This window comes from Diabrotica undecimpunctata, chromosome 2 (genome assembly GCF_040954645.1).
Source record: "Diabrotica undecimpunctata isolate CICGRU chromosome 2, icDiaUnde3, whole genome shotgun sequence".
In the NCBI taxonomy this organism is placed as follows: Eukaryota; Metazoa; Arthropoda; class Insecta; order Coleoptera; family Chrysomelidae; genus Diabrotica; species Diabrotica undecimpunctata.
This window is the reverse complement of record NC_092804.1, coordinates 44,000,614-44,028,013: the sequence shown is the minus strand read 5'-3', so window position 1 is coordinate 44,028,013 and position 27,400 is coordinate 44,000,614. Positions and strand designations below refer to the sequence as shown.

The 27,400-nt window shown below is 37.5% G+C and overlaps 3 protein-coding genes and 1 long non-coding RNA gene across 6 annotated transcripts; all 4 read right to left on the bottom strand.

Moving 5' to 3' along the window:
* Positions 1–853: 853 nt before the first annotated feature.
* On the bottom strand, positions 854–3,113 carry LOC140433287 (uncharacterized). Of its 2 annotated transcripts, XM_072521316.1 has the most exons (7): positions 3,018–3,113; positions 2,577–2,809; positions 2,346–2,512; positions 2,189–2,296; positions 2,066–2,137; positions 1,762–2,008; positions 856–1,693 (listed from the first exon to the last, which is right to left on the bottom strand). In XM_072521316.1, exons 2-7 carry the CDS (start codon positions 2,807–2,809, stop codon positions 1,687–1,689), a joined length of 834 nt encoding a protein of 277 aa, XP_072377417.1. In that variant the 5' UTR covers positions 3,018–3,113; the 3' UTR covers positions 856–1,686. The 2 variants fall into 2 exon arrangements, with proteins under 2 accessions (XP_072377416.1, XP_072377417.1); XM_072521315.1 differs by having other exon boundaries at positions 854–1,693; positions 2,066–2,296.
* Positions 3,114–7,730: 4,617 nt separating this feature from the next.
* On the bottom strand, positions 7,731–8,694 carry LOC140433286 (uncharacterized). Its single transcript, XM_072521314.1, has 5 exons — positions 8,661–8,694; positions 8,504–8,611; positions 8,381–8,452; positions 8,077–8,323; positions 7,731–8,010 (listed from the first exon to the last, which is right to left on the bottom strand). The coding sequence occupies exons 2-5, from the start codon at positions 8,514–8,516 to the stop codon at positions 8,004–8,006; spliced, it is 339 nt and encodes a 112-aa protein (XP_072377415.1). The 5' UTR covers positions 8,517–8,611; positions 8,661–8,694; the 3' UTR covers positions 7,731–8,003.
* Positions 8,695–8,706: 12 nt separating this feature from the next.
* On the bottom strand, positions 8,707–9,412 carry LOC140433285 (uncharacterized). Its single transcript, XR_011949917.1, has 3 exons — positions 9,332–9,412; positions 8,891–9,123; positions 8,707–8,827 (listed from the first exon to the last, which is right to left on the bottom strand). It is a non-coding gene; the product is annotated as an uncharacterized lncRNA (long non-coding RNA).
* Positions 9,413–12,262: 2,850 nt separating this feature from the next.
* On the bottom strand, positions 12,263–14,240 carry LOC140433284 (uncharacterized). 2 transcript variants are annotated; one of them, XM_072521313.1, is made up of 7 exons: positions 14,068–14,238; positions 13,627–13,859; positions 13,397–13,563; positions 13,240–13,347; positions 13,117–13,188; positions 12,813–13,059; positions 12,263–12,744 (listed from the first exon to the last, which is right to left on the bottom strand). In XM_072521313.1, exons 2-7 carry the CDS (start codon positions 13,857–13,859, stop codon positions 12,738–12,740), a joined length of 834 nt encoding a protein of 277 aa, XP_072377414.1. In that variant the 5' UTR covers positions 14,068–14,238; the 3' UTR covers positions 12,263–12,737. The 2 variants fall into 2 exon arrangements, with proteins under 2 accessions (XP_072377414.1, XP_072377413.1); XM_072521312.1 differs by having other exon boundaries at positions 13,117–13,347; positions 14,068–14,240.
* Positions 14,241–27,400: the final 13,160 nt, after the last annotated feature.

The window sequence follows — 27,400 nt, the reverse complement described above, 5'->3', positions numbered from 1 at the left end:
AATTGGCATTTGTTTGTTTAGTTTGAGAATACATTATTGAATACTTGCATTATGTTAGCTGTAGTATGTTTTATCTTATTTCTCAAAATATCAGCATCATTATAATTAGCTTGATTACACTTTTTGTTCATGATTTGTTCTTCCAATTTTTTATTTTTAAAATTTCAATAGTTTATTTCATTGCTTCCTTATACACAAGCTTTTTTCAATTGGCATTTGTTTAGTTTGATAATACATTATTGAATATTTGTATTATGTTAGATGTAGTATGTTTTATCTTATTTCTGAAAATGTCAGAATGATTATCATTAGCTTGATTACACGTTTTGTTCATGATTTATTTTTCCAATTTTTTATTTTTAAAATTTTAATATTTTATTTTATTTCTTTCTTATATCTAATCTTTGTTCAGTTCAATTCAAAGTTGTTTATTTTGAGAATACATTATTGAATACTTATATTATGTTAAATATAGTATGTTTTTGTCTTATTTATAAAAATGTATTTTTTTATGTTTTAATTTAAAATAAATGAGGGTTTTTCACTCACTATGCTCAGACAACTTAAGCAAGTATGTCTTTACTGAGTACAAGGAGTTTCCCTCCTTTTAATTAAGTGTTTATTCCTTTCATAAAACCTTTCCTTACCAAATAAAAATTATACAAATTTAGAATATTAATATTCTTTATTTAAAAAATTATACAGTTATAATTAAATACAATATAAAATAGATTATTTTATTTTATAGCTTCATCAGGAGTAAACTGTAAACAATTAGAACATTAAAAAAAAATGATGTAATTATATATATATATATATATATATATATATATATATATATATATATACATATGTATATATACATGTATATATTGCAGTGGCAGCAATTTACTAAAAATTATGCAAACTCAGTATTTTAATAATTTTCAGTAAACAACATAAAAATATGATCTATGTAGCAATCAATACTTAAAAAAACTGAAAGAGAAACATACATAATCTAAAAACAAAAGACTATACAACAAATAAAAAGGTAAAACCATATCTTACCAGCTGAAATTAAAATATTAAGAACCTTAAATCTACATTAAATACTATCTAGAAATAAAATAAACAGGAAGGAGAATAGAAAGAAAATAACCATGATTTTACAACACAAAGTATATTTTTTTTTTTAATTTTTTTTCGTCTTTATAGAGGGGGGGTCTGAAATCTTCAAAAGACATCTCAGTCCAGTACGCCGCCTGACTGACCTTAGTGCAGGATTCATTCTTCGTAGTCCCGGCGATAGTTCCCGAGGTACTTTAAAACGCCCTCTCGTCGCTGATTCTACGTCAAATGCCTACCTGCTAAAACAGACCCTCCTCTGACATTCAGTGCTCCGAAAGTGAAAAGGCCACTGTAAGACTGAGTTAACACTATCTTCAGTTGGGAATAAGCCACAATGTTTATTTATATGTTATAGTTACTGATGTTTTGATGTCTATGACCAGATATTGTTACCAAAAATACAAAATTGTGATTTATTTTCTGAAAATAAATCACAATTTTGTATCTATGATAACAGCCCTCTGGTCATATAGATTGAAAAAAATCAGTAAATAAAATATGTAAATAAATATATTGTGGCTTATTCCTAACATTCTCTCTAAAAATGCAGAGTACCCAACAAAGGAAAAAGATCTTCTAGCGCCTGAAAATATACAATTAATTATAGCCAAATTCTAGTAACAAGTCAAACATGATAAAATCTATAATTACCCTTTTTTATAGTCTATTAACTTCAATGAAGCTAATTCAGCTTCATCAGTAGCTCTCTGCCTCTCCTTCTCAGCTGCTTCTCTTAAGGCTTTTGCCCTCAGCATATCTTCTTCCAAAATCTTCATTTTCATCCTGTGAATCTCGTCTTGCTGTCTGATGGTATCCCTCATTTTCTTGGACCGTTGTTTATTTTCAGACAATATTTGTGGTATAGCACCCAGTGCCCTACTAGAAGTAGGAGTGTTTGCTAAAATTGATATTATTGTTAAGTACATATGGCTTTAACTACATTTAAAACACTTACCACTTTGAAGCACATCATCATCATCCTCTTCTGTATGAACAGCAGGTGTCACACTACAAGTATTACCTGAAACTATTATTAAGTGTACAGGAAGACTGCTCAAAATTATTACATCATACTTACATAACAAGTCCATTTCTTTGAACTCTGTAGTGGGAAAGAAGTGAGGGGGGTCAGAGGCTACTGATGGTCCTGCTATTGAGCTTCCTAGCTGGTTGAACTGTTTTTGGCCTACAATTATACTATGAGTAAAGCACAGTTACAAATTTAGTATATTTACCTTTTTCAAAGACTGCTGTGCTATCAAAAGAACAGTCGATGCTGACGTCTATATTGGGACCAGCCTCTTCAACTAACTCCAGCACTGCATCACACTCTGGCTTTATCGGGGGACCACCACCTGTAGCTAACATGCTGTGACGCAGTGCTGTTGTTTCTTTGCGTTTCCTATGATAAAAAAAATTATTGGTCAATACTTAAGCATTTGCTTAAACTAATAAAAGTATTCTACCTTTGTTTTAGGTTGTTCCACAATTTTCGAAGCTGGTCGCTGGTCCTGATGTTGTTGACCTCAGGCTGGCAGTTATAATTTCTTGTTATTAACTCCCAAGCCATCTTTTTCTCCATTGTCGAAGCACCGTCTGTCCTTTTATTCTCTACCACACCGTTTTCAGTTACCAGCTGGATTAGGAGAACTTTTTCCTTTGTTGAGTAAGGTGCATATTTCATGCCATTTCCACTCATCTAAAATTTAGATAACCAATTTATTTAGCGTACGGCTTATACAGACAATATAATTATAATGATTGTAACGCATTACACACATATAAATATATCCAAAAACAAATATACATGTAAGCATATGTTGAACATCTAAAATTATGCCTCAGACACAGTAACAAAATGGAAATTAATTCTCTAGAATAAATATTTTTTATAATCTATTACATACCTTAAAATAGTTAATCCAATATTAATTTCAAACACAAAATATTAATACCAAACACAAAATTTCAGTAAGTATACTATACTATAAACCAACTTTGCGCGGTCTAAAGCATAAACTAAATTTGGCGCTAAAAGTTTAGTCACAATTATGATAAAATTGACAGAATCTTCTTTTTATTCGATATTTATTCGAAACTTACTTTTACTGTACTAATTTTTCGTGCTTGAGATCAACCTTGTACGAGAATACCCGAAGTATCGTTTATAGAACACAACAAATACTTGAGCATGACTTTGACGTAAGTTCGACTTGGCGGAGCACATGCTCAAGCACGGGCTTGAGTACCGACTATAAATACGGGGCTAAGGCTCTCTGTCGGAGGCCATTGTGACCTAGCTAGGGATTAATGCCTTTTTAAAAGAATAAAACAGTAATAATAAAGTTTATTAAACAAGTACACAGTATATATAACAAGAAGAAAATGATATAATATATAACTTATATTAAGAACCTGAAAGAGACGTATAATTATCTCCAGATCCGGAAATCGGGAGAATAATTATACCAATTAGTTCTAAACTAAGAATCTGAAAAGTAATGAACGTTATTTATTAACAATAAATCAAATATAAACAAATTTGAAATTAATAACTAGGGAGAATGTCACCTGTCAAAATATTTTGAGTGGGAAGGAGTTGAGCTAGGGACTTGGGATAAGGACTGGGATGTCGGTCGTTATGCCAATCGGAATAATCAGCAATAAAAAGGGGAAGAAGTACACTGTAAAAATAACTACAGGCAAAAATTCAAATTATTTTTCAACAGAATTTTATAAGTCAATCGGACCTGTAGGAAATAAACAAATAGTGGCAAATAGGCATAAATAATATAAATAATATATATCAATTCGAAAATGAAATAAACGACAAATATTATGGTCATAAAATAATAAAATAAAAATTGAAATTTTTAACAGTGTAAAATAAAATATAAATTCAAAGATAGGAAAAAGTATAAGTATTTTTAATAGTGTACCTGGAAAGAGAAACAAATAAAAGAAATGGTATACAAGTTATATATATCAAGGAGTTATATTCAAATATATAAGTAGCAATTACATATATCAAAGTCAAAGAAATACAAGTAATTTTAATAGTGTACCTGGGGAAAGAAACAAATAAAAGAAATAGCATACAAGTTTATATATACAGATATATCAAAGTTATATTTAGAGTTTAAATATACAAGTAGCAAAATACATATATATCAGAGTCAAAGTACAAGTACTTACGTTTGCAGTGTACCTGAAATAAAAGGGGAAATAAAACACAGTTTAAATCGTTTATTTTCACAAGTAAATATATAGCAATATATATATCCCTGAAAGAGAAAAAATAAAACAACAAAAGGTAGTCTTTATTTAATCTCAAAAAACTTTGTAAAAGGATATATGCACGTTCGGTGACTAAGGCCCATATTTATAGTCGATGCTCAAGTATCGGTCGATGCTTGAGGTCGACCTTGAATGAAATTTGTGTTCTATAAACCGTTCTCAAGTACGAAATCGAGCTTGAGTACGCAGAAATGACAGCTCGTACTCAAGCATCGGATCGACCTGCCTTGAGCACGGGATCCTAACCTAACTTTTGTTGTTTATATTTGTTAAATTTGTTTTCCGATTCGCTTCCAATATATTTTTTTTGTTTTTCTCATTACAATAAAAAATGTATGACGAAGTTGAAGAATTTTTAGAGTTTATTGATCATATTGAAGAAGGAAATCAGCCGGAACGTATACCAAAACGATATATTCGTGATATGGAAAATCCCATGGAGTTTTACCGCGATGTTGAATTTCGTCAACGGTATCGTTTCAACAAAGATACCGTTGCAGATACCATTCTGCCTCTGGTATTTGAAGGTCTACGAAAAGCAGACAATCGTGGTTTACCAATACCTCCAATATTACAATTGTTAATTTGTTTAAGATTTTATGCTACATCTAATTTTCAGGTTGTATCTGGTGATTTGCGGGGTATTAGTCAATCGACAATAAGCAACACCATTAAAAAGGTATCAATATTAATAGCTCAACGTTTAAATGATTTTGTAGGGTTTCCCCGTACTGGACAAGGATTTAGGAGGAATATAACAAGTTTTTATGAGGTTGCCTATTTTCCAAATGTTTCTGGGTGTATTGATTGCACCCACATCAAGATATCTAATCCAGGTGGTAATAATGGGGAAGTATTTCGTAATAGAAAAGGCTTTTTTTCATTAAATGTGCAGGTATAGATTGATCTTTCTTATCCAGGCCCTCATTATATAAATAAATTGCAGGTTGTTTCAGGTCCTAGAAGAGAGATTATGGATATTGTTGTTCGACATCCCGGATCAAGTCATGACAGCTTGATATTTGATCGAAGTGCATTACGAGTTAGAATGGAAAGAGGTGAAATTCCAGGATTATTAATAGGTGACAGTGGATATGCATGCAGACACTATCTACTTACTCCAGTATTACAGCCAGGTATTTATTGATAATTGGCTAAAAAATAGGTTATTTGATGGATATCTCTTTTTAGGTAATGATCAAGAAAATAGGTATAATAGTGCACATATAAGAACAAGAAATGTTGTTGAAAGGCTATTTGGAACCTAGAAAAGACGGTTTCCTTGTCTTCAACGAGGTCTACAAACTAAATTAAATACATCTCTTGCAATAATATGTGCTACAGCAGTACTTTATAATATAGGTTTACGAGAAAATAATGATGATGATGATTTTGTAGAAAATATTGATGTGCCAGTAAATAGAAATGTTAATGATGTGGAACGAGGTTTAAATTTTAGGAGACATTTTATTCACCAATATTTTGCATAAGAATTAAAATACATTATTGAATACTTATCTTATTATAGGTAGATATATGTTAGCATCATCATTAGCTTGATAACACTTTTTATTCATGATTTGTTCTTTTAATTTTTAAAATTTCAATATTTAATTGTATTCCTTATATCTAACCTTTGTTCAATTGGCATTTGTTTGTTTAGTTTGAGAATACATTATTGAATACTTGCATTATGTTAGCTGTAGTATGTTTTATCTTATTTCTCAAAATATCAGCATCATTATAATTAGCTTGATTACACTTCTTGTTCATGATTTGTTCTTCCAATTTTTTATTTTTAAAATTTCAATAGTTTATTTCATTGCTTCCTTATACACAAGCTTTTTTCAATTGGCATTTGTTTGTTTAGTTTGATAATACATTATTGAATACTTGTATTATGTTAGATGTAGTATGTTTTATCTTATTTCTCAAAATGTCAGAATGATTATCATTTAAAATTTCAATATTTTATTTTATTTCTTTCTTATATCTAATCTTTGTTCAGTTCATTCAAAGTTGTTTATTTTAAGAATACAGTATTGAATACTTATATTATGTTAAATATAGTATGTTTTTGTCTTATTTATAAAAATGTATTTTTTTATGTTTTAATTTAAAATAAATGAGGGTTTTTCACTCACTATGCTCAGACAACTTAAGCAAGTATGTCTTTACTGAGTACAAGGAGTTTCCCTCCTTTTAATTAAGTGTTTATTCCTTTCATAAAACCTTTCCTTACCAAATAAAAATTATACAAATTTAGAATATTAATATTCTTTATTTAAAAAATTATACAGTTATAATTAAATACAATATAAAATAGATTATTTTATTTTATAGCTTCATCAGGAGTAAACTGTAAAACAATTAGAACATTACAAAAAAATGATGTAATTATATATATATATATATATATATAAACAAAGAAAGCAGTTTATTAGGGATGCAGTCAGTAGGTTTGGCCAGGATGTTATAGAAACACTCTTTTGACTTTTGGTCGAGCTTTCGGAATTACTTTATTCCTTCTTCAGGACACTGTAATTAGAAGAAAGTGTAAATATTTACAACATATCTCAAATTATCATTACAACTTACTAGTCGTTGAGATTATCTGTGTAAAGCTACGACACAACATTGAAAACACACATATAAATAATTTCCCTAATAAACTGCTTTCTTTGTTTATATAGACAGTCAATAATATCCAGTATTTCTTATATATATATATATATATATATATATATATATATATATACATATGTATATATACATGTATATATTGCAGTGGCAGCAATTTACTAAAAATTATGCAAACTCAGTATTTTAATAATTTTCAGTAAACAACATAAAAATATGATCTATGTAGCAATCAATACTTAAAAAAACTGAAAGAGAAACATACATAATCTAAAAACAAAAGACTATACAACAAATAAAAAGGTAAAACCATATCTTACCAGCTGAAATTAAAATATTAAGAACCTTAAATCTACATTAAATACTATCTAGAAATAAAATAAACAGGAAGGATAATAGAAAGAAAATAACCATGATTTTACAACACAAAGTATATTTTTTTTTTTTATTTTTTTTTCGTCTTTATAGAGGGGGGGTCTGAAATCTTCAAAAGACATCTCAGTCCAGGACGCCGCCTGACTGACCTTAGTGCAGGATTCATTCTTCGTAGTCCCAGCGATAGTTCCCGAGGTACTTTAAAACGCCCTCTCGTCGCTGATTCTACGTCAAATGCCTACCTGCTAAAACAGACCCTCCTTGACATTCAGTGCTCCGAAAGTGAAAAGGCCACTGCAAGACTGAGTTAACACTATCTTCAGTTGGGAATAAGCCACAATGTTTATTTATATGTTATAGTTACTGATGTTTTGATGTCTATGACCAGATATTGTTACCAAAAATACAAAATTGTGATTTATTTTCTGAAAATAAATCACAATTTTGTATCTATGATAACAGCCCTCTGGTCATATAGATTGAAAAAAATCAGTAAATAAAATATGTAAATAAATATATTGTGGCTTATTCCTAACATTCTCTCTAAAAATGCAGAGTACCCAACAAAGGAAAAAGATCTTCTAGCGCCTGAAAATATACAATTAATTATAGCCAAATTCTAGTAACGTCAAACATGATAAAATCTATAATTACCCTTTTTTATAGTCTATTAACTTCAATGAAGCTAATTCAGCTTCATCAGTAGCTCTCTGCCTCTCCTTCTCAGCTGCTTCTCTTAAGGCTTTTGCCCTCAGCATATCTTCTTCCAAAATCTTCATTTTCATCCTGTGAATCTCGTCTTGCTGTCTGATGGTATCCCTCATTTTCTTGGACCGTTGTTTATTTTCAGACAATATTTGTGGTATAGCACCCAGTGCCCTACTAGAAGTAGGAGTGTTTGCTAAAATTGATATTATTGTTAAGTACATATGGCTTTAACTACATTTAAAACACTTACCACTTTGAAGCACATCATCATCATCCTCTTCTGTATGAACAGCAGGTGTCACACTACAAGTATTACCTGAAACTATTATTAAGTGTACAGGAAGACTGCTCAAAATTATTACATCATACTTACATAACAAGTCCATTTCTTTGAACTCTGTAGTGGGAAAGAAGTGAGGGGGGTCAGAGGCTACTGATGGTCCTGCTATTGAGCTTCCTAGCTGGTTGAACTGTTTTTGGCCTACAATTATACTATGAGTAAAGCACAGTTACAAATTTAGTACATTTACCTTTTTCAAAGACTGCTGTGCTATCAAAAGAACAGTCGATACTGACGTCTATATTGGGACCAGCCTCTTCAACTAACTCCAGCACTGCATCACACTCTGGCTTCATCGGGGGACCACCACCTGTAGCTAACATGCTGTGACGCAGTGCTGTTGTTTCTTTGCGTTTCCTATGATAAAAAAATTATTGGTCAATACTTAAGCATTTGCTTAAACTAATAAAAGTATTCTACCTTTGTTTTAGGTTGTTCCACAATTTTCGAAGCTGGTCGCTGGTCCTGATGTTGTTGACCTCAGGCTGGCAGTTATAATTTCTTGTTATTAACTCCCAAGCCATCTTTTTCTCCATTGTCGAAGCACCGTCTGTCCTTTTATTCTCTACCACACCGTTTTCAGTTACCAGCTGGATTAGGAGAACTTTTTCCTTTGTTGAGTAAGGTGCATATTTCATGCCATTTCCACTCATCTAAAATTTAGATAACCAATTTATTTAGCGTACGTCTTATACAGACAATATAATTATAATGATTGTAATGCATTACACACATATAAATATATCCAAAAACAAATATACATGTAAGCATATATTGAACATCTAAAATTATGCCTCAGACACAGTAACAAAATGGAAATTAATTCTCTAGAATAAATATTTTTTATAATATATTACATACCTTAAAATAGTTAATCCAATATTAATTTCAAACACAAAATATTAATACCAAACAAAATTTCAGTAAGTATACTATATAAACCAACTTTGCGCGGGCTAAAGCATAAACTAAATTTGGCGCTAAAAGTTTAGTCACAATTATGATATAATTGACAGAATCTTCTTTTTATTCGATATTTATTCGAAACTTACTTTTACCGTACTAATTTTTCGTGCTTGAGATCAACCTTGTACGAGAATACCCGAAGTATCGTTTATAGAACACAACAAATACTTGAGCATGACTTTGACGTAAGTTCGACTTGGCGGAGCACATGCTCAAGCACGGGCTTGAGTACCGACTATAAATACGGGGCTAAGGCCCATATTTATAGTCGATGCTCAAGTATCGGTCGATGCTTGAGGTCGACCTTGAATGAAATTTGTGTTCTATAAACCGTTCTCAAGTACGAAATCGAGCTTGAGTACGCAGAAATGACAGCTCGTACTCAAGCATCGGATCGACCTGCCTTGAGCACGGGATCCTAACCTAACTTTTGTTGTTTATATTTGTTAAATTTGTTTTCCGATTCGCTTCCAATATATTTTTTTTGTTTTTCTCATTACAATAAAAAATGTATGACGAAGTTGAAGAATTTTTAGAGTTTATTGATCATATTGAAGAAGGAAATCAGCCGGAACGTATACCAAAACGATATATTCGTGATATGGAAAATCCCATGGAGTTTTACCGCGATGTTGAATTTCGTCAACGGTATCGTTTCAACAAAGATACCGTTGCAGATACCATTCTGCCTCTGGTATTTGAAGGTCTACGAAAAGCAGACAATCGTGGTTTACCAATACCTCCAATATTACAATTGTTAATTTGTTTAAGATTTTATGCTACATCTAATTTTCAGGTTGTATCTGGTGATTTGCGGGGTATTAGTCAATCGACAATAAGCAACACCATTAAAAAGGTATCAATATTAATAGCTCAACGTTTAAATGATTTTGTAGGGTTTCCCCATACTGGACAAGGATTTAGGAGGAATATAACAAGTTTTTATGAGGTTGCCTATTTTCCAAATGTTTCTGGGTGTATTGATTGCACCCACATCAAGATATCTAATCCAGGTGGTAATAATGGGGAAGTATTTCGTAATAGAAAAGGCTTTTTTTCATTAAATGTGCAGGTATAGATTGATCTTTCTTATCCAGGCCCTCATTATATAAATAAATTGCAGGTTGTTTCAGGTCCTAGAAGAGAGATTATGGATATTGTTGTTCGACATCCCGGATCAAGTCATGACAGCTTGATATTTGATCGAAGTGCATTACGAGTTAGAATGGAAAGAGGTGAAATTCCAGGATTATTAATAGGTGACAGTGGATATGCATGCAGACACTATCTACTTACTCCAGTATTACAGCCAGGTATTTATTGATAATTGCCTAAAAAATAGGTTATTTGATGGATATCTCTTTTTAGGTAATGATCAAGAAAATAGGTATAATAGTGCACATATAAGAACAAGAAATGTTGTTGAAAGGCTATTTGGAACCTGGAAAAGACGGTTTCCTTGTCTTCAACGAGGTCTACAAACTAAATTAAATACATCTCTTGCAATAATATGTGCTACAGCAGTACTTTATAATATAGGTTTACAAGAAAATAATAATGATGATGATGATTTTGTAGAAAATATTGATGTGCCAGTAAATAGAAATGTTAATGATGTGGAACGAGGTTTAAATTTTAGGAGACATTTTATTCACCAATATTTTGCATAAGAATTAAAATACATTATTGAATACTTATCTTATTATAGGTAGATATATGTTAGCATCATCATTAGCTTGATAAAACTTTTTATTCATGATTTGTTCTTTTAATTTTTAAAATTTCAATATTTAATTGTATTCCTTATATCTAACCTTTGTTCAATTGGCATTTGTTTGTTTAGTTTGAGAATACATTATTGAATACTTGCATTATGTTAGCTGTAGTATGTTTTATCTTATTTCTCAAAATATCAGCATCATTATAATTAGCTTGATTACACGTTTTGTTCATGATTTATTTTTCCAATTTTTTATTTTTAAAATTTCAATATTTTATTTTATTTCTTTCTTATATCTAATCTTTGTTCAGTTCAATTCAAAGTTGTTTATTTTGAGAATACATTATTGAATACTTATATTATGTTAAATATAGTATGTTTTTGTCTTATTTATAAAAATGTATTTTTTTATGTTTTAATTTAAAATAAATGAGGGTTTTTCACTCACTATGCTCAGACAACTTAAGCAAGTATGTCTTTACTGAGTACAAGGAGTTTCCCTCCTTTTAATTAAGTGTTTATTCCTTTCATAAAACCTTTCCTTACCAAATAAAAATTATACAAATTTAGAATATTAATATTCTTTATTTAAAAAATTATACAGTTATAATTAAATACAATATAAAATAGATTATTTTATTTTATAGCTTCATCAGGAGTAAACTGTAAACAATTAGAACATTACAAAAAAATGATGTAATTATATATATATATATATATATATATATATATATATATATATACATATGTATATATACATGTATATATTGCAGTGGCAGCAATTTACTAAAAATTATGCAAACTCAGTATTTTAATAATTTTCAGTAAACAACAATAAAATATGATCTATGTAGCAATCAATACTTAAAAAAACTGAAAGAGAAACATACATAATCTAAAAACAAAAGACTATACAACAAATAAAAAGGTAAAACCATATCTTACCAGCTGAAATTAAAATATTAAGAACCTTAAATCTACATTAAATACTATCTAGAAATAAAATAAACAGGAAGGAGAATAGAAAGAAAATAACCATGATTTTACAACACAAAGTATATTTTTTTTTTTAATTTTTTTTCGTCTTTATAGAGGGGGAGTCTGAAATCTTCAAAAGACATCTCAGTCCAGTACGCCGCCTGACTGACCTTAGTGCAGGATTCATTCTTCGTAGTCCCGGCGATAGTTCCCGAGGTACTTTAAAACGCCCTCTCGTCGCTGATTCTACGTCAAATGCCTACCTGCTAAAACAGACCCTCCTCTGACATTCAGTGCTCCGAAAGTGAAAAGGCCACTGTAAGACTGAGTTAACACTATCTTCAGTTGGGAATAAGCCACAATGTTTATTTATATGTTATAGTTACTGATGTTTTGATGTCTATGACCAGATATTGTTACCAAAAATACAAAATTGTGATTTATTTTCTGAAAATAAATCACAATTTTGTATCTATGATAACAGCCCTCTGGTCATATAGATTGAAAAAAATCAGTAAATAAAATATGTAAATAAATATATTGTGGCTTATTCCTAACATTCTCTCTAAAAATGCAGAGTACCCAACAAAGGAAAAAGATCTTCTAGCGCCTGAAAATATACAATTAATTATAGCCAAATTCTAGTAACAAGTCAAACATGATAAAATCTATAATTACCCTTTTTTATAGTCTATTAACTTCAATGAAGCTAATTCAGCTTCATCAGTAGCTCTCTGCCTCTCCTTCTCAGCTGCTTCTCTTAAGGCTTTTGCCCTCAGCATATCTTCTTCCAAAATCTTCATTTTCATCCTGTGAATCTCGTCTTGCTGTCTGATGGTATCCCTCATTTTCTTGGACCGTTGTTTATTTTCAGACAATATTTGTGGTATAGCACCCAGTGCCCTACTAGAAGTAGGAGTGTTTGCTAAAATTGATATTATTGTTAAGTACATATGGCTTTAACTACATTTAAAACACTTACCACTTTGAAGCATATCATCATCATCCTCTTCTGTATGAACAGCAGGTGTCACACTACAAGTATTACCTGAAACTATTATTAAGTGTACAGGAAGACTGCTCAAAATTATTACATCATACTTACATAACAAGTCCATTTCTTTGAACTCTGTAGTGGGAAAGAAGTGAGGGGGGTCAGAGGCTACTGATGGTCCTGCTATTGAGCTTCCTAGCTGGTTGAACTGTTTTTGGCCTACAATTATACTATGAGTAAAGCACAGTTACAAATTTAGTACATTTACCTTTTTCAAAGACTGCTGTGCTATCAAAAGAACAGTCGATGCTGACGTCTATATTGGGACCAGCCTCTTCAACTAACTCCAGCACTGCATCACACTCTGGCTTCATCGGGGGACCACCACCTGTAGCTAACATGCTGTGACGCAGTGCTGTTGTTTCTTTGCGTTTCCTATGATAAAAAAATTATTGGTCAATACTTAAGCATTTGCTTAAACTAATAAAAGTATTCTACCTTTGTTTTAGGTTGTTCCACAATTTTCGAAGCTGGTCGCTGGTCCTGATGTTGTTGACCTCAGGCTGGCAGTTATAATTTCTTGTTATTAACTCCCAAGCCATCTTTTTCTCCATTGTCGAAGCACCGTCTGTCCTTTTATTCTCTACCACACCGTTTTCAGTTACCAGCTGGATTAGGAGAACTTTTTCCTTTGTTGAGTAAGGTGCATATTTCATGCCATTTCCACTCATCTAAAATTTAGATAACCAATTTATTTAGCGTACGGCTTATACAGACAATATAATTATAATGATTGTAACGCATTACACACATATAAATATATCCAAAAACAAATATACATGTAAGCATATATTGAACATCTAAAATTATGCCTCAGACACAGTAACAAAATGGAAATTAATTCTCTAGAATAAATATTTTTTATAATATATTACATACCTTAAAATAGTTAATCCAATATTAATTTCAAACACAAAATATTAATACCAAACACAAAATTTCAGTAAGTATACTATACTATAAACCAACTTTGCGCGGGCTAAAGCATAAACTAAATTTGGCGCTAAAAGTTTAGTCACAATTATGATAAAATTGACAGAATCTTCTTTTTATTCGATATTTATTCGAAACTTACTTTTACTGTACTAATTTTGCGTGCTTGAGATCAACCTTGTACGAGAATACCCGAAGTATCGTTTATAGAACACAACAAATACTTGAGCATGACTTTGACGTAAGTTCGACTTGGCGGAGCACATGCTCAAGCACGGGCTTGAGTACCGACTATAAATACGGGGCTAAGTCCCGTTAAGTAGGGACTTAGCAAATCTGTAAGAGAATATTTTCTTACATGACTTGTAAGAATGCCGAAATAATCAGAATTTTGACTAAGTCGAAAAACACAGATTAATTCGGCGAAAAATGGCGACGCTCTTAAAGGAATTTATTAGCAAATTTGACTAAGTCAAAAAGCATAGATAAATCCTTCAAAAATGGCCGCCGTGGTTTGTAGACAAACCGTAGTTAAAGATGTGGAACGTTAGGTTCCGGGTTTTAAAGGTGAGCTGAAAGAAAACAAGAACTCTCTAGGAACTGAATCAACCAGAGGATCTTACTTGCCTAGAAGGCTGGACCAGCGGACATATCCTGACCCGGTCTGATTTCCTGGCCGTCGTGCACTTCTTTTATGCATAAAAAAGTAGGTCAATCGTAACGGTCGTTTTGGACCTTTTTACGATTGACCAGGCACGGCGACCAATGCCCAATTTTCAGAATTATCATTGGCTGCAGCTCGGATGCATTTCGACCAATGATAATTCAGAAAATGAGCAACAGACTTCTGAATTATGATTGGCTGCAATTACTGTTGCCATTTGACCAATCACAATTCAGCAGGCTGGGCGACATCGCCCCCGCTTCGAAGATCCTTCTGGTGATTTTACTTTATTGAAAAACAATATTTACAATAAGTATCAAAAAATCTAAATTTAAAGCAAACAATTGTTTAAGTTAATTGCAAAAAAATAAAAATGACTCTGAAAGAGAAAAAACAAAAATAATGTCTTTGCACTCTTCACTCGGCGTCTTCTGCGGCGATGGCGTCGACACGTGGAGGCGGTGCGGGACGGATGTCGTCAACATGGATCAGCCGGTCTACGTCGTTGTCTCGATGAACTTCGTAGGTGTGATTGCCGGCTGCCCTGATGATAGAATGGGGTCCTGTCCAGGTCTCTCCAAAGTTCCCTCTCTGGTGGTTCCTCACCAACACCTGTTGTCCAGGAATGTACTGAGGTGGAGGACGAGCGTCAGGATTATCCGGGAACAGGTTCCTGGCGTAGATAGTGGCTTTTTGGACAGCTCGCTGGACTCGCTGTTCCCTATTCTCCCTCTGATTGATTTGAAAGTTCGTTTCCTGGGCTCGTCTTGGCCTGTACCCGAGTAGGAGCTCTGCTGGAGTCTGTCCGGTGGCGTCGTTGGCTCTGGTTCGAAGAGTAAATACGACGTCTCCGACGTAGGAGTCCCATCGGGGGTCTTCAGGCGATGACACTCTTGCCCGTAGTCCTTTCTTTAGTTCTTGTACTCTGCGTTCGACGGGATTGGCCCTCTGGTGGTATATGGGTGCCTTTTCGTGTTCGATATTATGACGACGCAGGAATCTCTCCCAGGTTGGTGTTCGAAACTGGGAGCCATTATCCGTGATGATCGTGTTTGGTCGTCCCCATCGGTTGCAGATCTCGTCCTGAAGGAAGGACGTGATGTCTTTGGATTTTGCTGACGTGGTGCATCGGTATTCAACCCAGTTGCTAAGGCAGTCCGTGGCCAGGAGGATGAAACGGTTCCTTGTTCCTCGAGCAGGAGGATAGGGACCTAGCACATCGAAGGAGATCCTCTCCCATGGATTGACGGGGGCCCTCGGAACTATCGGAGCTCTAGGTTGACGTTTGGATGCTTTTGTAGTGGCACACTTCAAGCAAGATCGGATGTGATCTACTATATCTTTGGACATGCCGGGCCAGAAGTAAAGTTCTCGGATGGCTCTGCACGTCTCTTCTTGTCCTGGATGGTTGGCTTCCTCACTGTCGTGGTAAACTTGCAGAACCTCAGTTCGGAAGCAACCAGGGACAAGGAGTCGTTTTTCGCCATCCTGGAGGTAGTATGCCGTGTCGTTTTCTACCAGGAAGTCATCGAGGAGGCCTGACTCGACGTCGTCACGAGGTCCTCTGGTCTGAATGCGACGCCAACGGGCAATGAATCGCTGCACTCCATGGTGGGTTTGATGAGCCCTCTGGATGCGTGCTTGCAGCGGCATATCATTGAGATCGTCCAGGATTGGGTGGTTGGCACCATCATCCTGGGCTTCTAGGAGGCACAGCAACGGGAAGGTGTTGTCTTCCATCATTGGTTGCTGTGGCCAGGCTAGGCGGTCGACTTCAGCGTCAGGGTCGTGGATCGTCTCCTCCTCGGTGGTCGGATGGCGTGATAAGTGATCTGGCAGCTGGTTGTCTCTACCGGCGACGTGGATCACCTTGAAGTTAAATTCTTGAAGCAGCAGAGCCCATCGTGATAACTTGGCTTTGTCTGTTTTGTAGCGGTCCAGCCACAGTAGAGCTCTGCTGTCTGTGTATAGTGTAAAGGCCTGGTCCTGCAGGAAATGCTTGAATCGTTTTAGGGCCCATATGACGGCGAGACATTCTTTTTCATTAATATGGTACCTCTTCTCAGCTGGTTTGAGCTTAGTGGAACCATATGCTATGATCCGTCTGTTGTCAGGTTCCCCTTGGAATAATACGGCGCCCATACCTATCTCAGACGCGTCCGTCTGAAGGCTGAAGGGCAGGCTAGCATCTGGCCGTTGTAATTCCAACTTATTGGCAATGGCATTCTTGATGTTATTGAATGCCCTGTCAGCTACTTCGTTCCATTGGAAACGGTGTTTTCCCGCTGTTAGATCAGTCAGCGGGGTCACCATCTCCGCAAAGTTTGGTACGAAGTCTCGTAGCCAGCTGGCAGTGCCAATAAAAGACCTCAGTTGGCGGAGAGTCTTTGGAGTCGTGAACCCTTGGATCTTGTCTCGATGTCTTTCCATTGGTTGTGTATTTGTGGAAGTGATGGTATGGCCCAAGTAGTCCAGTTCTTTGGCGGCGAACTGGCATTTCTTTAAGGACACCCACAGGCCGTGAGTGCGCAGACGTTCCAGGACCAGGTGGAGGTGCTTTTGGTGCTCCTCCCAGGTGGACGAGTAGACGATGATGTCGTCCATGTATACCTTTACAAATTCGTCCACGAAGCCGGCGAAGACGGTGGTCACCAGCTTCTGAAAAGCTGCAGGTCCGTTCTTCAACCCAAATGGCATCACCGTGAATTCAAACTGGGACCCATCAGGAAGGCTGAAAGCTGTGATCTGTTTGCTGTCCTCGGCCAGCGGAATTTGCCAGAATCCGCTCTTCAGGTCGAGGGTGGTAAAGATGTTTGCTGAGCCTAGTTCCTTTATGCTGTCGTGAATGGGTGGTAAGTTTGAAACCTCGACCACGGTGATTGCATTGATTTTGCGGTAATCGACACAAAATCGAGGAGTTCCATCCTTCTTGGTGACGATTACAACTGGGCTGTTGTACGGACTTCTGCTTGGACGTATCACGCCCGCCGAGAGCATGTCCTGGACCTCTGAGTACATTATTTTCTTTTTGGCCGTGGAGTACTTATACGGCCTGGTGTTGATGGGAGTAGAGTCAGTCAGTTTGATGGCCATCTGCGTGGCCTTGGTGGTAGGTTGACGGACTCTGTCGTCGAAAACGTCTTGGTACGTTTTCAGAAGCTGTTGGATTTCAGTCACTGCGAAACTTGGGGCCTGGTCGTCTCGTAGGAGGTGGACGTTGTTGCTAGATGTTAGTTTTGTAGACGACTCCCAGAACAAGATGTGGCGGCTGTCGGTCCCTACGTGGATGCACCTCCGGGTGAGGTCTATCAGGGCACCCTCGGACGTCAGCCATGACATGCCAAGAATCAGGTCATGGTGGAGATCATCTACAAGTTGGCATTGGATTCTGCTTGTGAATTCGTCGGAGAAGCGAACGTCCACTTCTACGAAGCCTAGAGTGTGGAGTGACTGGCTTCTTTTGGGCAGCTGGACTCTGGTAGTAGTGTTCTGCACCATTGCCGTCTCGATAAGGCCCGCTCGGATGAAGTTATGACTTGCACCGGAGTCTATCAGGGCCATCATCCTGACTGAGTCGATTTCAACGGAAATCTCGGGTGGTGGTGAGGAAGCAGCGGCTACCTGGAGGATGTTCAGCTGGGGCACCTTGGTCTTGGGACTTAGTGTTCGACGGTGCCCCCGTCGGAGTTTCCCTGGTCTGGACGTGGTGGATTACTTCTTGGTGGAGGTGTAGGGCGACCTCCTTGTTGTTGGTTGGGTTGGTTGCGGTCATTGTTGTTATTACGGTTGGAGTTGTTATTGTTATTGTTGTAGTGGCTGCTATTACCGCCTTGGTTGCGGTTATTACCCCTGTTGCGCCATTCATTAAGGGTTTCGGATTGTCTGGGGCGGTCGTGACGTGGTGGATACTGTGGACGGTCCTGCTGTGGCTGTGGAGGACGGTCCGGCTTGGGAGTCGGTCTCTCTTGTTTTTGGTTTGATGCTGAGGGAGTAGAGACTCGTATGTCCCTTTCTAGTTCGTCCACTGTCCGCCGTAGGTCTTCCTCGGTACGTGGTGGATTGCCTCGTAGGTATTTCCTTATTTCAGGGCGCAACTGGTCGAGGATGATCTCGCAGCGCTCCTCGTCTGGGGTATCTGGTGCAACTCGGTTGAACAGGGCCATCTTCTGATTTATGAATTCTGCCGCTGTTTCTTGTCTTTGTTTGTGACCGTATAGTTTGGCCAGCAACTTGGTGAATTTGGACGAATGGCTGAAATGGTCCATTAGTCTTTTGAAGAAGGAAGTGTAGTCCATCCTGGTGTCTGTGTGTGTTTTTGCCCACGCAGCCGCCTCCCCTTCGAGGCCATGCTCTAGAAGATATGCCGTCCAGTGCCTCTTCTCGATCGCCATCTCCAGGAGGTGGTCCGTGGCTGCTGCGGCGAATTCCTCCGGGCTCTCATGTTCGGCTCCGCTGAACTTCTTTAATGCTGGTCTCCATCGTGGTGTAGGTGCTGGTGCTGGTGGTGCTGGTGGATACTCAATCTTAACCGTCTGTCCTTGCATCAGGGTTAGGGCCGTTACTGCTTGTGTTAGGGCTGCTAGCATCTGTGTTAGATCTGCATTGCCTGACGTCGCAGGCTGTGGTGGACTTGGGGCTGTCGTCTCCGTTGTGGAAGGAAGGCCTGACGTCGCAGGCGGTGGTGAGCACTCCGTTGTCTCAGGGTGTGGTGATGTTCTATCGTAGAGTTGGGCGCCATGTCGGTAACTAGAGTAACTCCCATCTCTTTCTAGAGAGGGAGAAGGCAAGTTATCCGCTCTATCCGTCGCTTGGTGGAGTGACCTCAGAGAGTAAGGCTCTCTGTCGGAGGCCATTGTGACCTAGCTAGGGATTAATGCCTTTTTAAAATAATAAAACAGTAATAATAAAGTTTATTAAACAAGTACACAGTATATATAACAAGAAGAAAATGATATAATATATAACTTATATTAAGAACCTGAAAGAGACGTATAATTATCTCCAGATCCGGAAATCGGGAGAATAATTATACCAATTAGTTCTAAACTAAGAATCTGAAAAGTAATGAACGTTATTTATTAACAATAAATCAAATATAAACAAATTTGAAATTAATAACTAGGGAGAATGTCACCTGTCAAAATATTTTGAGTGGGAAGGAGTTGAGCTAGGGACTTGGGATAAGGACTGGGATGTCGGTCGTTATGCCAATCGGAATAATCAGCAATAAAAAGGGGAAGAAGTACACTGTAAAAATAACTACAGGCAAAAATTCAAATTATTTTTCAACAGAATTTTATAAGTCAATCGGACCTGTAGGAAATAAACAAATAGTGGCAAATAGGCATAAATAATATAAATAATATATATCAATTCGAAAATGAAATAAACGACAAATATTATGGTCATAAAATAATAAAATAAAAATTGAAATTTTTAACAGTGTAAAATAAAATATAAATTCAAAGATAGGAAAAAGTATAAGTATTTTTAATAGTGTACCTGGAAAGAGAAACAAATAAAAGAAATGGTATACAAGTTATATATATCAAGGAGTTATATTCAAATATATAAGTAGCAATTACATATATCAAAGTCAAAGAAATACAAGTAATTTTAATAGTGTACCTGGGGAAAGAAACAAATAAAAGAAATAGCATACAAGTTTATATATACAGATATATCAAAGTTATATTTAGAGTTTAAATATACAAGTAGCAAAATACATATATATCAGAGTCAAAGTACAAGTACTTACGTTTGCAGTGTACCTGAAATAAAAGGGGAAATAAAACACAGTTTAAATCGTTTATTTTCACAAGTAAATATATAGCAATATATATATATATCCCTGAAAGAGAAAAAATAAAACAACAAAAGGTAGTCTTTATTTAATCTCAAAAAACTTTGTAAAAGGATATATGCACGTTCGGTGACTAAGTCCCGTTAAGTAGGGACTTAGCAAATCTGTAAGAGAATATTTTCTTACATGACTTGTAAGAATGCCGAAATAATCAGAATTTTGACTAAGTCGAAAAACACAGATTAATTCGGCGAAAAATGGCGACGCTCTTAAAGGAATTTATTAGCAAATTTGACTAAGTCAAAAAGCATAGATAAATCCTTCAAAAATGGCCGCTGTGGTTTGTAGACAAACCGTAGTTAAAGATGTGGAACGTTAGGTTCCGGGTTTTAAAGGTGAGCTGAAAGAAAACAAGAACTCTCTAGGAACTGAATCAACCAGAGGATCTTACTTGCCTAGAAGGCTGGACCAGCGGACATATCCTGACCCGGTCTGATTTCCTGGCCGTCGTGCACTTCTTTTATGCATAAAAAAGTAGGTCAATCGTAACGGTCGTTTTGGACCTTTTTACGATTGACCAGGCACGGCGACCAATGCCCAATTTTCAGAATTATCATTGGCTGCAGCTCGGATGCATTTCGACCAATGATAATTCAGAAAATGAGCAACAGACTTCTGAATTATGATTGGCTGCAATTACTGTTGCCATTTGACCAATCACAATTCAGCAGGCTGGGCGACATGGTGTCGCCAAGTGCTCGGTCAAGAGTGACCAATGAGCACTCTTGGCGCGCATCGCCCCGCCTTCCTTCCTTTTGCAATTTTTTCATTAGTCTTTTGGTTTGGAATCTTGTAAAATATTATGTATAAATATTAGTTGATTTCCAAACCAAAGACCGTGCAGGCAATGTACTCTCGGATTTGCTCCTTAACCTCCCTCTACACCGCATTCGCAACCGTGAACCGACTTATGTGGGTGCGCAGGGCCTGTCAGTCATCGATCATATCGTATGCACATACGACTTAATTGACCGACTGGCTGACGAGTGTTACCTGGGCGATTCCATAACGTCGGATCACCTTCCTCTGCTGGTTAAGGAACAGATACTAAATCCTCCTCCTCCTAGCCCTCCTAAAGTAATAAGAGACTACAAACGCGCCAACTGGGAACTCTTCCAAACATACCTGTCTAATAACACTCCAGAGTTAGGCAATCTTTTTATGTACCCCGATGATATCGACCGAGGTATCACGGAAATTACTAACCTGATAAATCAAGCAATTGATTTGTCGGTCCCTAATAGGGTAATCAACCCTAACAAACCACCTCTACCTCAGTTCATTATCGATAAAATCAAACAAAAAAGACGTCTCCTCCGTCAATTCCAACGCACACGCAATCCCCTCGTCAAAACAGAGTATAACCGTCTGTCTGCGGCGATCAAACTGCAGGTCAACAATCTGCAGGCCAGACAATGGGCTGCAGCGACCTCCAGTCTTGATTACCGTGACAGCGGCAAATTCTGGCAAAAATTCAAAGGCCTAACGAAACAAAAAACCAACAATCCTTCTCACCTTGTGGTGAACAATATAACTATTAATTCAAACGAACAGAAAGCAGAAGCTTTCAAAACCCACCTCCAGAACACCTTAATATCTCCCGACGATCCGAGATTCGATCATGCCTTCTGTGATCGCGCAGTGAGAGACATAACACGACTGCTCAGAACCCCTTTCGACCCTCAGGCACCCCATGAACATCCAATCATGGCGCCTGTGGATCACCAAACATTCATACAATTCTGCCAAATCGGCAAATCAAACGCACCGGGGCCTGATAAGATTGCCAGGAACTGTGTGCGTCACCTCCCGCTGAGCGTCACTCTATACTTAACGAACATAGTCAATGCCACTCTTAAACTCTGCTACTTCCCAAAACCATGGAAAGTGGCACACACAATTATGCTCTGGAAAAAGGGCAAGCCGCGTACCAACCCACACTCTTACAGGCCGATATCTCTTCTGAACTCATTAGCGAAAGTCTTCGAGAGGATCCTCAAAGAAAGACTCGTAGACTTCGCCACAGAACACAACATCATCCCACCATACCAATTCGGCTTTAGAGAAGGGTACTCTACAAAAACGGCATTGACTGAAATCGTCACACACCTCACACAAAGTCTGAACGACGGCAAAATGTCACTAGGCATCTTCCTCGATGTTCAAAAAGCCTTCGACCAAGTCTGGCATGTGGGACTTGTCAAGAAACTTGTGAGCATCGGGCTACCTACTCCATTCGTCAGACTCATCCATTCATACGTCTCTCAACGTCAGATTACAGTCAAGGAGCGTGATCGTTACTCTACATCCTTCACTCCCACCGCGGGAGTCCCTCAGGGTTCCGTGTTGGCACCAATACTTTACACAATATACAACAGCGACTTTCCCAATCCCAGACAAACACATACCACTACCTTGCTATACGCAGACGATACGGCACTTCTCACTACCACACCACACATCGACTCCATACTTAGGTTCGCTCGAGAACATCTGCGCCTTGTCGAGCAATGGTGCCAGAAATGGAGAGTGACACCTAACCCAAACAAAACACAGATGATCCTTTTCAGACACCCATACCGCAGCCAATACATCACACCAATCATAACCGAAAGGCACAATTTGAGTCTATGGGGAGAACGACTCCGACTCCGCAACCAGGTCGACTACCTCGGCGTAGTGTTTACTCAGACACTTAACTGGAGGGACGACGCCGAAAAAACCTGTGGTAAGGTTAGGAGTCGGCTCGGACTTCTCAACGCTCTTACTAGCAAATTCGGCCGCACTCAAACACGAACACTTATCCATACTTACAAAACATTCATCAGACCGGTTATCGAGTACAGATCTTGCATCTGTGCTGTGATGCCAAAGCACCTCAACAATAGAATAATCACACTGGAAAGGAGAATCTTACGCAAACTTAACAGAAAACGACAAGACTATCCCTCCGCACTCATTCATCGCCTGTCGAACATCCAGCCCATTAATGAGAGGCTCACCTCTCTGAGCAGGAGTTACACAATTCGCACCATCCGGGGCCAAAACCTCAGAGCCCAAAGCACTCTTAAAACTACCTGCTCGTCCCTCGGCAATGTATTCAGACCACGACCCAAACCCAAACTCCCATTCCTACCCACTATTCTGCTGGAACTCGCCAGCAACGAACTCCCGGATGAATACATTGACATACAGGAGGCAACTCCCCTCTATTACCGCCGTATATTATAATACCGAAAGTTCATTCCGAACTGACACCGACGGGGGGGGGATCGGTTTTCTGTGGTTTTCCGATCCCATTGCACAACGATACCCCGTCGTTTGCGAGGTCACCAGTCCACAGCTGCCCTCACGCGCCGCGATATTCACTCAAAAATTAAATTGATTTTTTAAATTAATAAACATATAAATTTCACATATTTACTAATTCTGTTTTTAGATCAAAAAATATTCTGAAAGGAACCGTTCACTTCTAACCCTTTCACCCCCGATTGTCCAGGACTAGCAAAGCAACACAACCACCAACAACACCGCAACACCAGTGGACACCTCAAAATCCCAGTGCCACACCCACCAATAAGAAAACACGTCCTGAAGAGGCTCAAGCCTAAAGCAGGACATCGGACACACCCAACACAGATGATAAACACCCACACACAAAACCAACGCTACAATGAATCGAAACCAAAGACAGTCTACCTCGGTCTCTCCTAGAGCCCTAAACTTTAGGGAGCCGACTAGCGGGGCTCTGCTCCACCTACCTTAGACTCTGAGGCTTTGTCTTCGCTTTCTACGAATTAGTTTTATTTTACTCTTCGAAAAGAACAATTCAACGTCCCAACTTGAATAAGGGATAAGTGCCTAGGGTGTTTTGCACACCGACTTCACGAAATATCCTAGAGCAGAGCGTATAGCAGAGTGGATAAGTTCATAGGTCCACTCTAGCTACGACGACAGTGGATGTCATCCTGGTGCAACTTATACGCACCCTGATGCGCATCGCCCTTCCTTCTGGAGCTTTAATTAAATTTGATTGGACGAGAGATCCGAAAATCTCATATAAAAGTTAAAACACCTTTAAATATGGGACATTTTCGGATCTCGAGTCAGTCGTTCTCTAGCCCTTTACGGGCGCTCCTAGAGCACTTTGCTCTAAGGGCTCTGCGTATTTTCTAAAGACTCTGTGGCTGAGTTTTTTTACCAAATATTGTTGTTTTATTTCTTCGTCCTATAAGAACAAACAACAGATCTTGTCTTTTTCAAGACGAGATCCAAACAAAGAGCGTTCGGACTAACATTGCGCAATGTTGCGTAACATTGTGCAATGTTGGATAACAACTGATAACTATATAAATTCCACATAGTTACTAGTTCCCATACGACATGGCGCCCAACCTTTTAACGAACTCTACCACGACTCCGAGATGTCAGAGTTCTCATGCTCCGCGATCGAAAATCGCAAAAGTTCTAACACGAGGCCTGCATCAAAACCACTCAAGAAAACAGCGGGGAGAAGCATCGGATGTTAGTACACCAAACTAACATGCCGATATCCACCTTCTGCAGCCCTGAAACCGTCGATGTGCCACATCTCCGACGAGCCAGCCTACTTGATGCTAAGTACCTGATGCAATGGATGTCTCCGCAGTAGCCAGTCACTGCTTGCCCTACCATTATGTGGTCCAGAGCACCACGGAGGCTCAGGCAAACTCGCCTACGACACACCGGCGACATGCAGATGGGAAATGTAGAGCTAGAGGGGACGAAGCCGCCGTAGAGGAGCACGTCGTCGAGGATGGACCTGCAGATGCTGTCCACGACACCGACCACCGCCTGTGAGTGTTTTTGTGCAGTGCAAGTGCGCGCTACGCGAGTGTAAGTGCGTGCTACGCGAGTGTAGTGCGGTGTAGTTGTTAGAAACTGTAAGTAATGTAAATTTAAACAATTTCTGCTTTGTGTTTCAATTAGTATCTATATGTTTTTGTAAACATTTTTTTTACTTTTATGTTTCAATTAGTATCTGTATGTTTTTGAAATGTTTTTAATAAAATCAGTTTTTTTTATCAGCCTCCGAGTCTCCAAAGCGGGGGGAAGGTCATCCTGGTGCAACTTATACGCACCCTGATGCGCATCGCCCTTCCTTCTGGAGCTTTAATTAAATTTGATTGGACGAGAGATCCGAAAATCTCATATAAAAGTTAAAACACCTTTAAATATGGGACATTTTCGGATCTCGAGTCAGTCGTTCTCTAGCCCTTTACGGGCGCTCCTAGAGCACTTTGCTCTAAGGGCTCTGCGTATTTTCTAAAGACTCTGTGGCTGAGTTTTTTTACCAAATATTGTTGTTTTATTTCTTCGTCCTATAAGAACAAACAACAGATCTTGTCTTTTTCAAGACGAGATCCAAACAAAGGGCGTTCGGACTAACATTGCGCAATGTTGCGTAACATTGTGCAATGTTGGATAACAACTGATAACTATATAAATTCCACATAGTTACTAGTTCCGATACGACATGGATGTCGGTAACTTGTGTAACTCCCATCTCCGTCTGGAGAGAGAGAAGGCCTGTTAACCGCTCTAGCCGTCGCTTGGAGTGACCTAAGGGCATAAGGTTCTCTGTCGGTGGCCATAGTCACGGGCTATGGACACTTAGCTAGGGATTAAAATTGCCTTTTTAAAGAATAACACAATAAATAAAGTTTATTAAACAGTAATTATAAAGGTTAGAAAAGATATAACAGAACTTATATTAAGAATCTGCAAGAAAGGTATAATTATCTCCTGGTCCGGAAATCTGGAGGATAATTATACTAATTAGTCTTAAAATAAGAATCTGAAAAGTAATACACGTTAGTTATTAACAATAAATCAATTTTAACCAAAATTCAAATTAATAAGTATAGGAAATGTCACTTGTCAAAATTACTTGAAGTGGGAAGGAGTTGAGCTAGAGACTCGGGATAAGGACAGGAATGTCGGTTGTTATGCCAATCGGGATAATCAACAATAAAAAGGGGAAGAACTACACTGTAAAAATAATTAGAGTCAAAAATTCAATTATTTTTATGAACATTTTTCTAAGTCGATTGGACCTATAGAAAATATTATAAGTTAATTTAAGTGGTGATAAATACGCATAAATAATATAAACCAATTTTAAATAACTGTAAATAAAATAACAACGAATATTAAAGCCAGAAAAATAATAGTCAAATTTTAACAGTGTACCAGAAAATAAAATATTAAAATTCAAAGATAGAAATTATAAGTTTTAACAGTGTACCTGAAAGAGAACAGAGAAAAGAAATAGCATACAAGTTATATATATCAAAGTATTAGATTCAAAGTTTAAATATAAGTTATTAAACTGTTTATTCGGGCTGTTGGGCCGTTGTCTTCTGTTGAGATTTGTTCTCGACGTTTCGCCAACACTAGGGGTTGGCATCTTCTGGAGATGTTGATGCTTCGCTTGAAACTGACGACGCGTTGTACTACGGAGGCAATATTTATAATTCCCACTCGCCTCCCCTCCACTGGTTTCGAGTGGGAATTATAAATATTGCCTCCGTAGTACAACGCGTCGTCAGTTTCTGCTTACAAGCGAAGCATCAACATCTCCAGAAGATGCCAACCCCTAGTGTTGGCGAAACGTCGAGAACAAATCTCAACAGAAGACAACGGCCCAACAGCCCGAATAAACAGTTTAATAAGTTAGACGATGGCCGTGAAAGCCTAACGCAATTTAAATA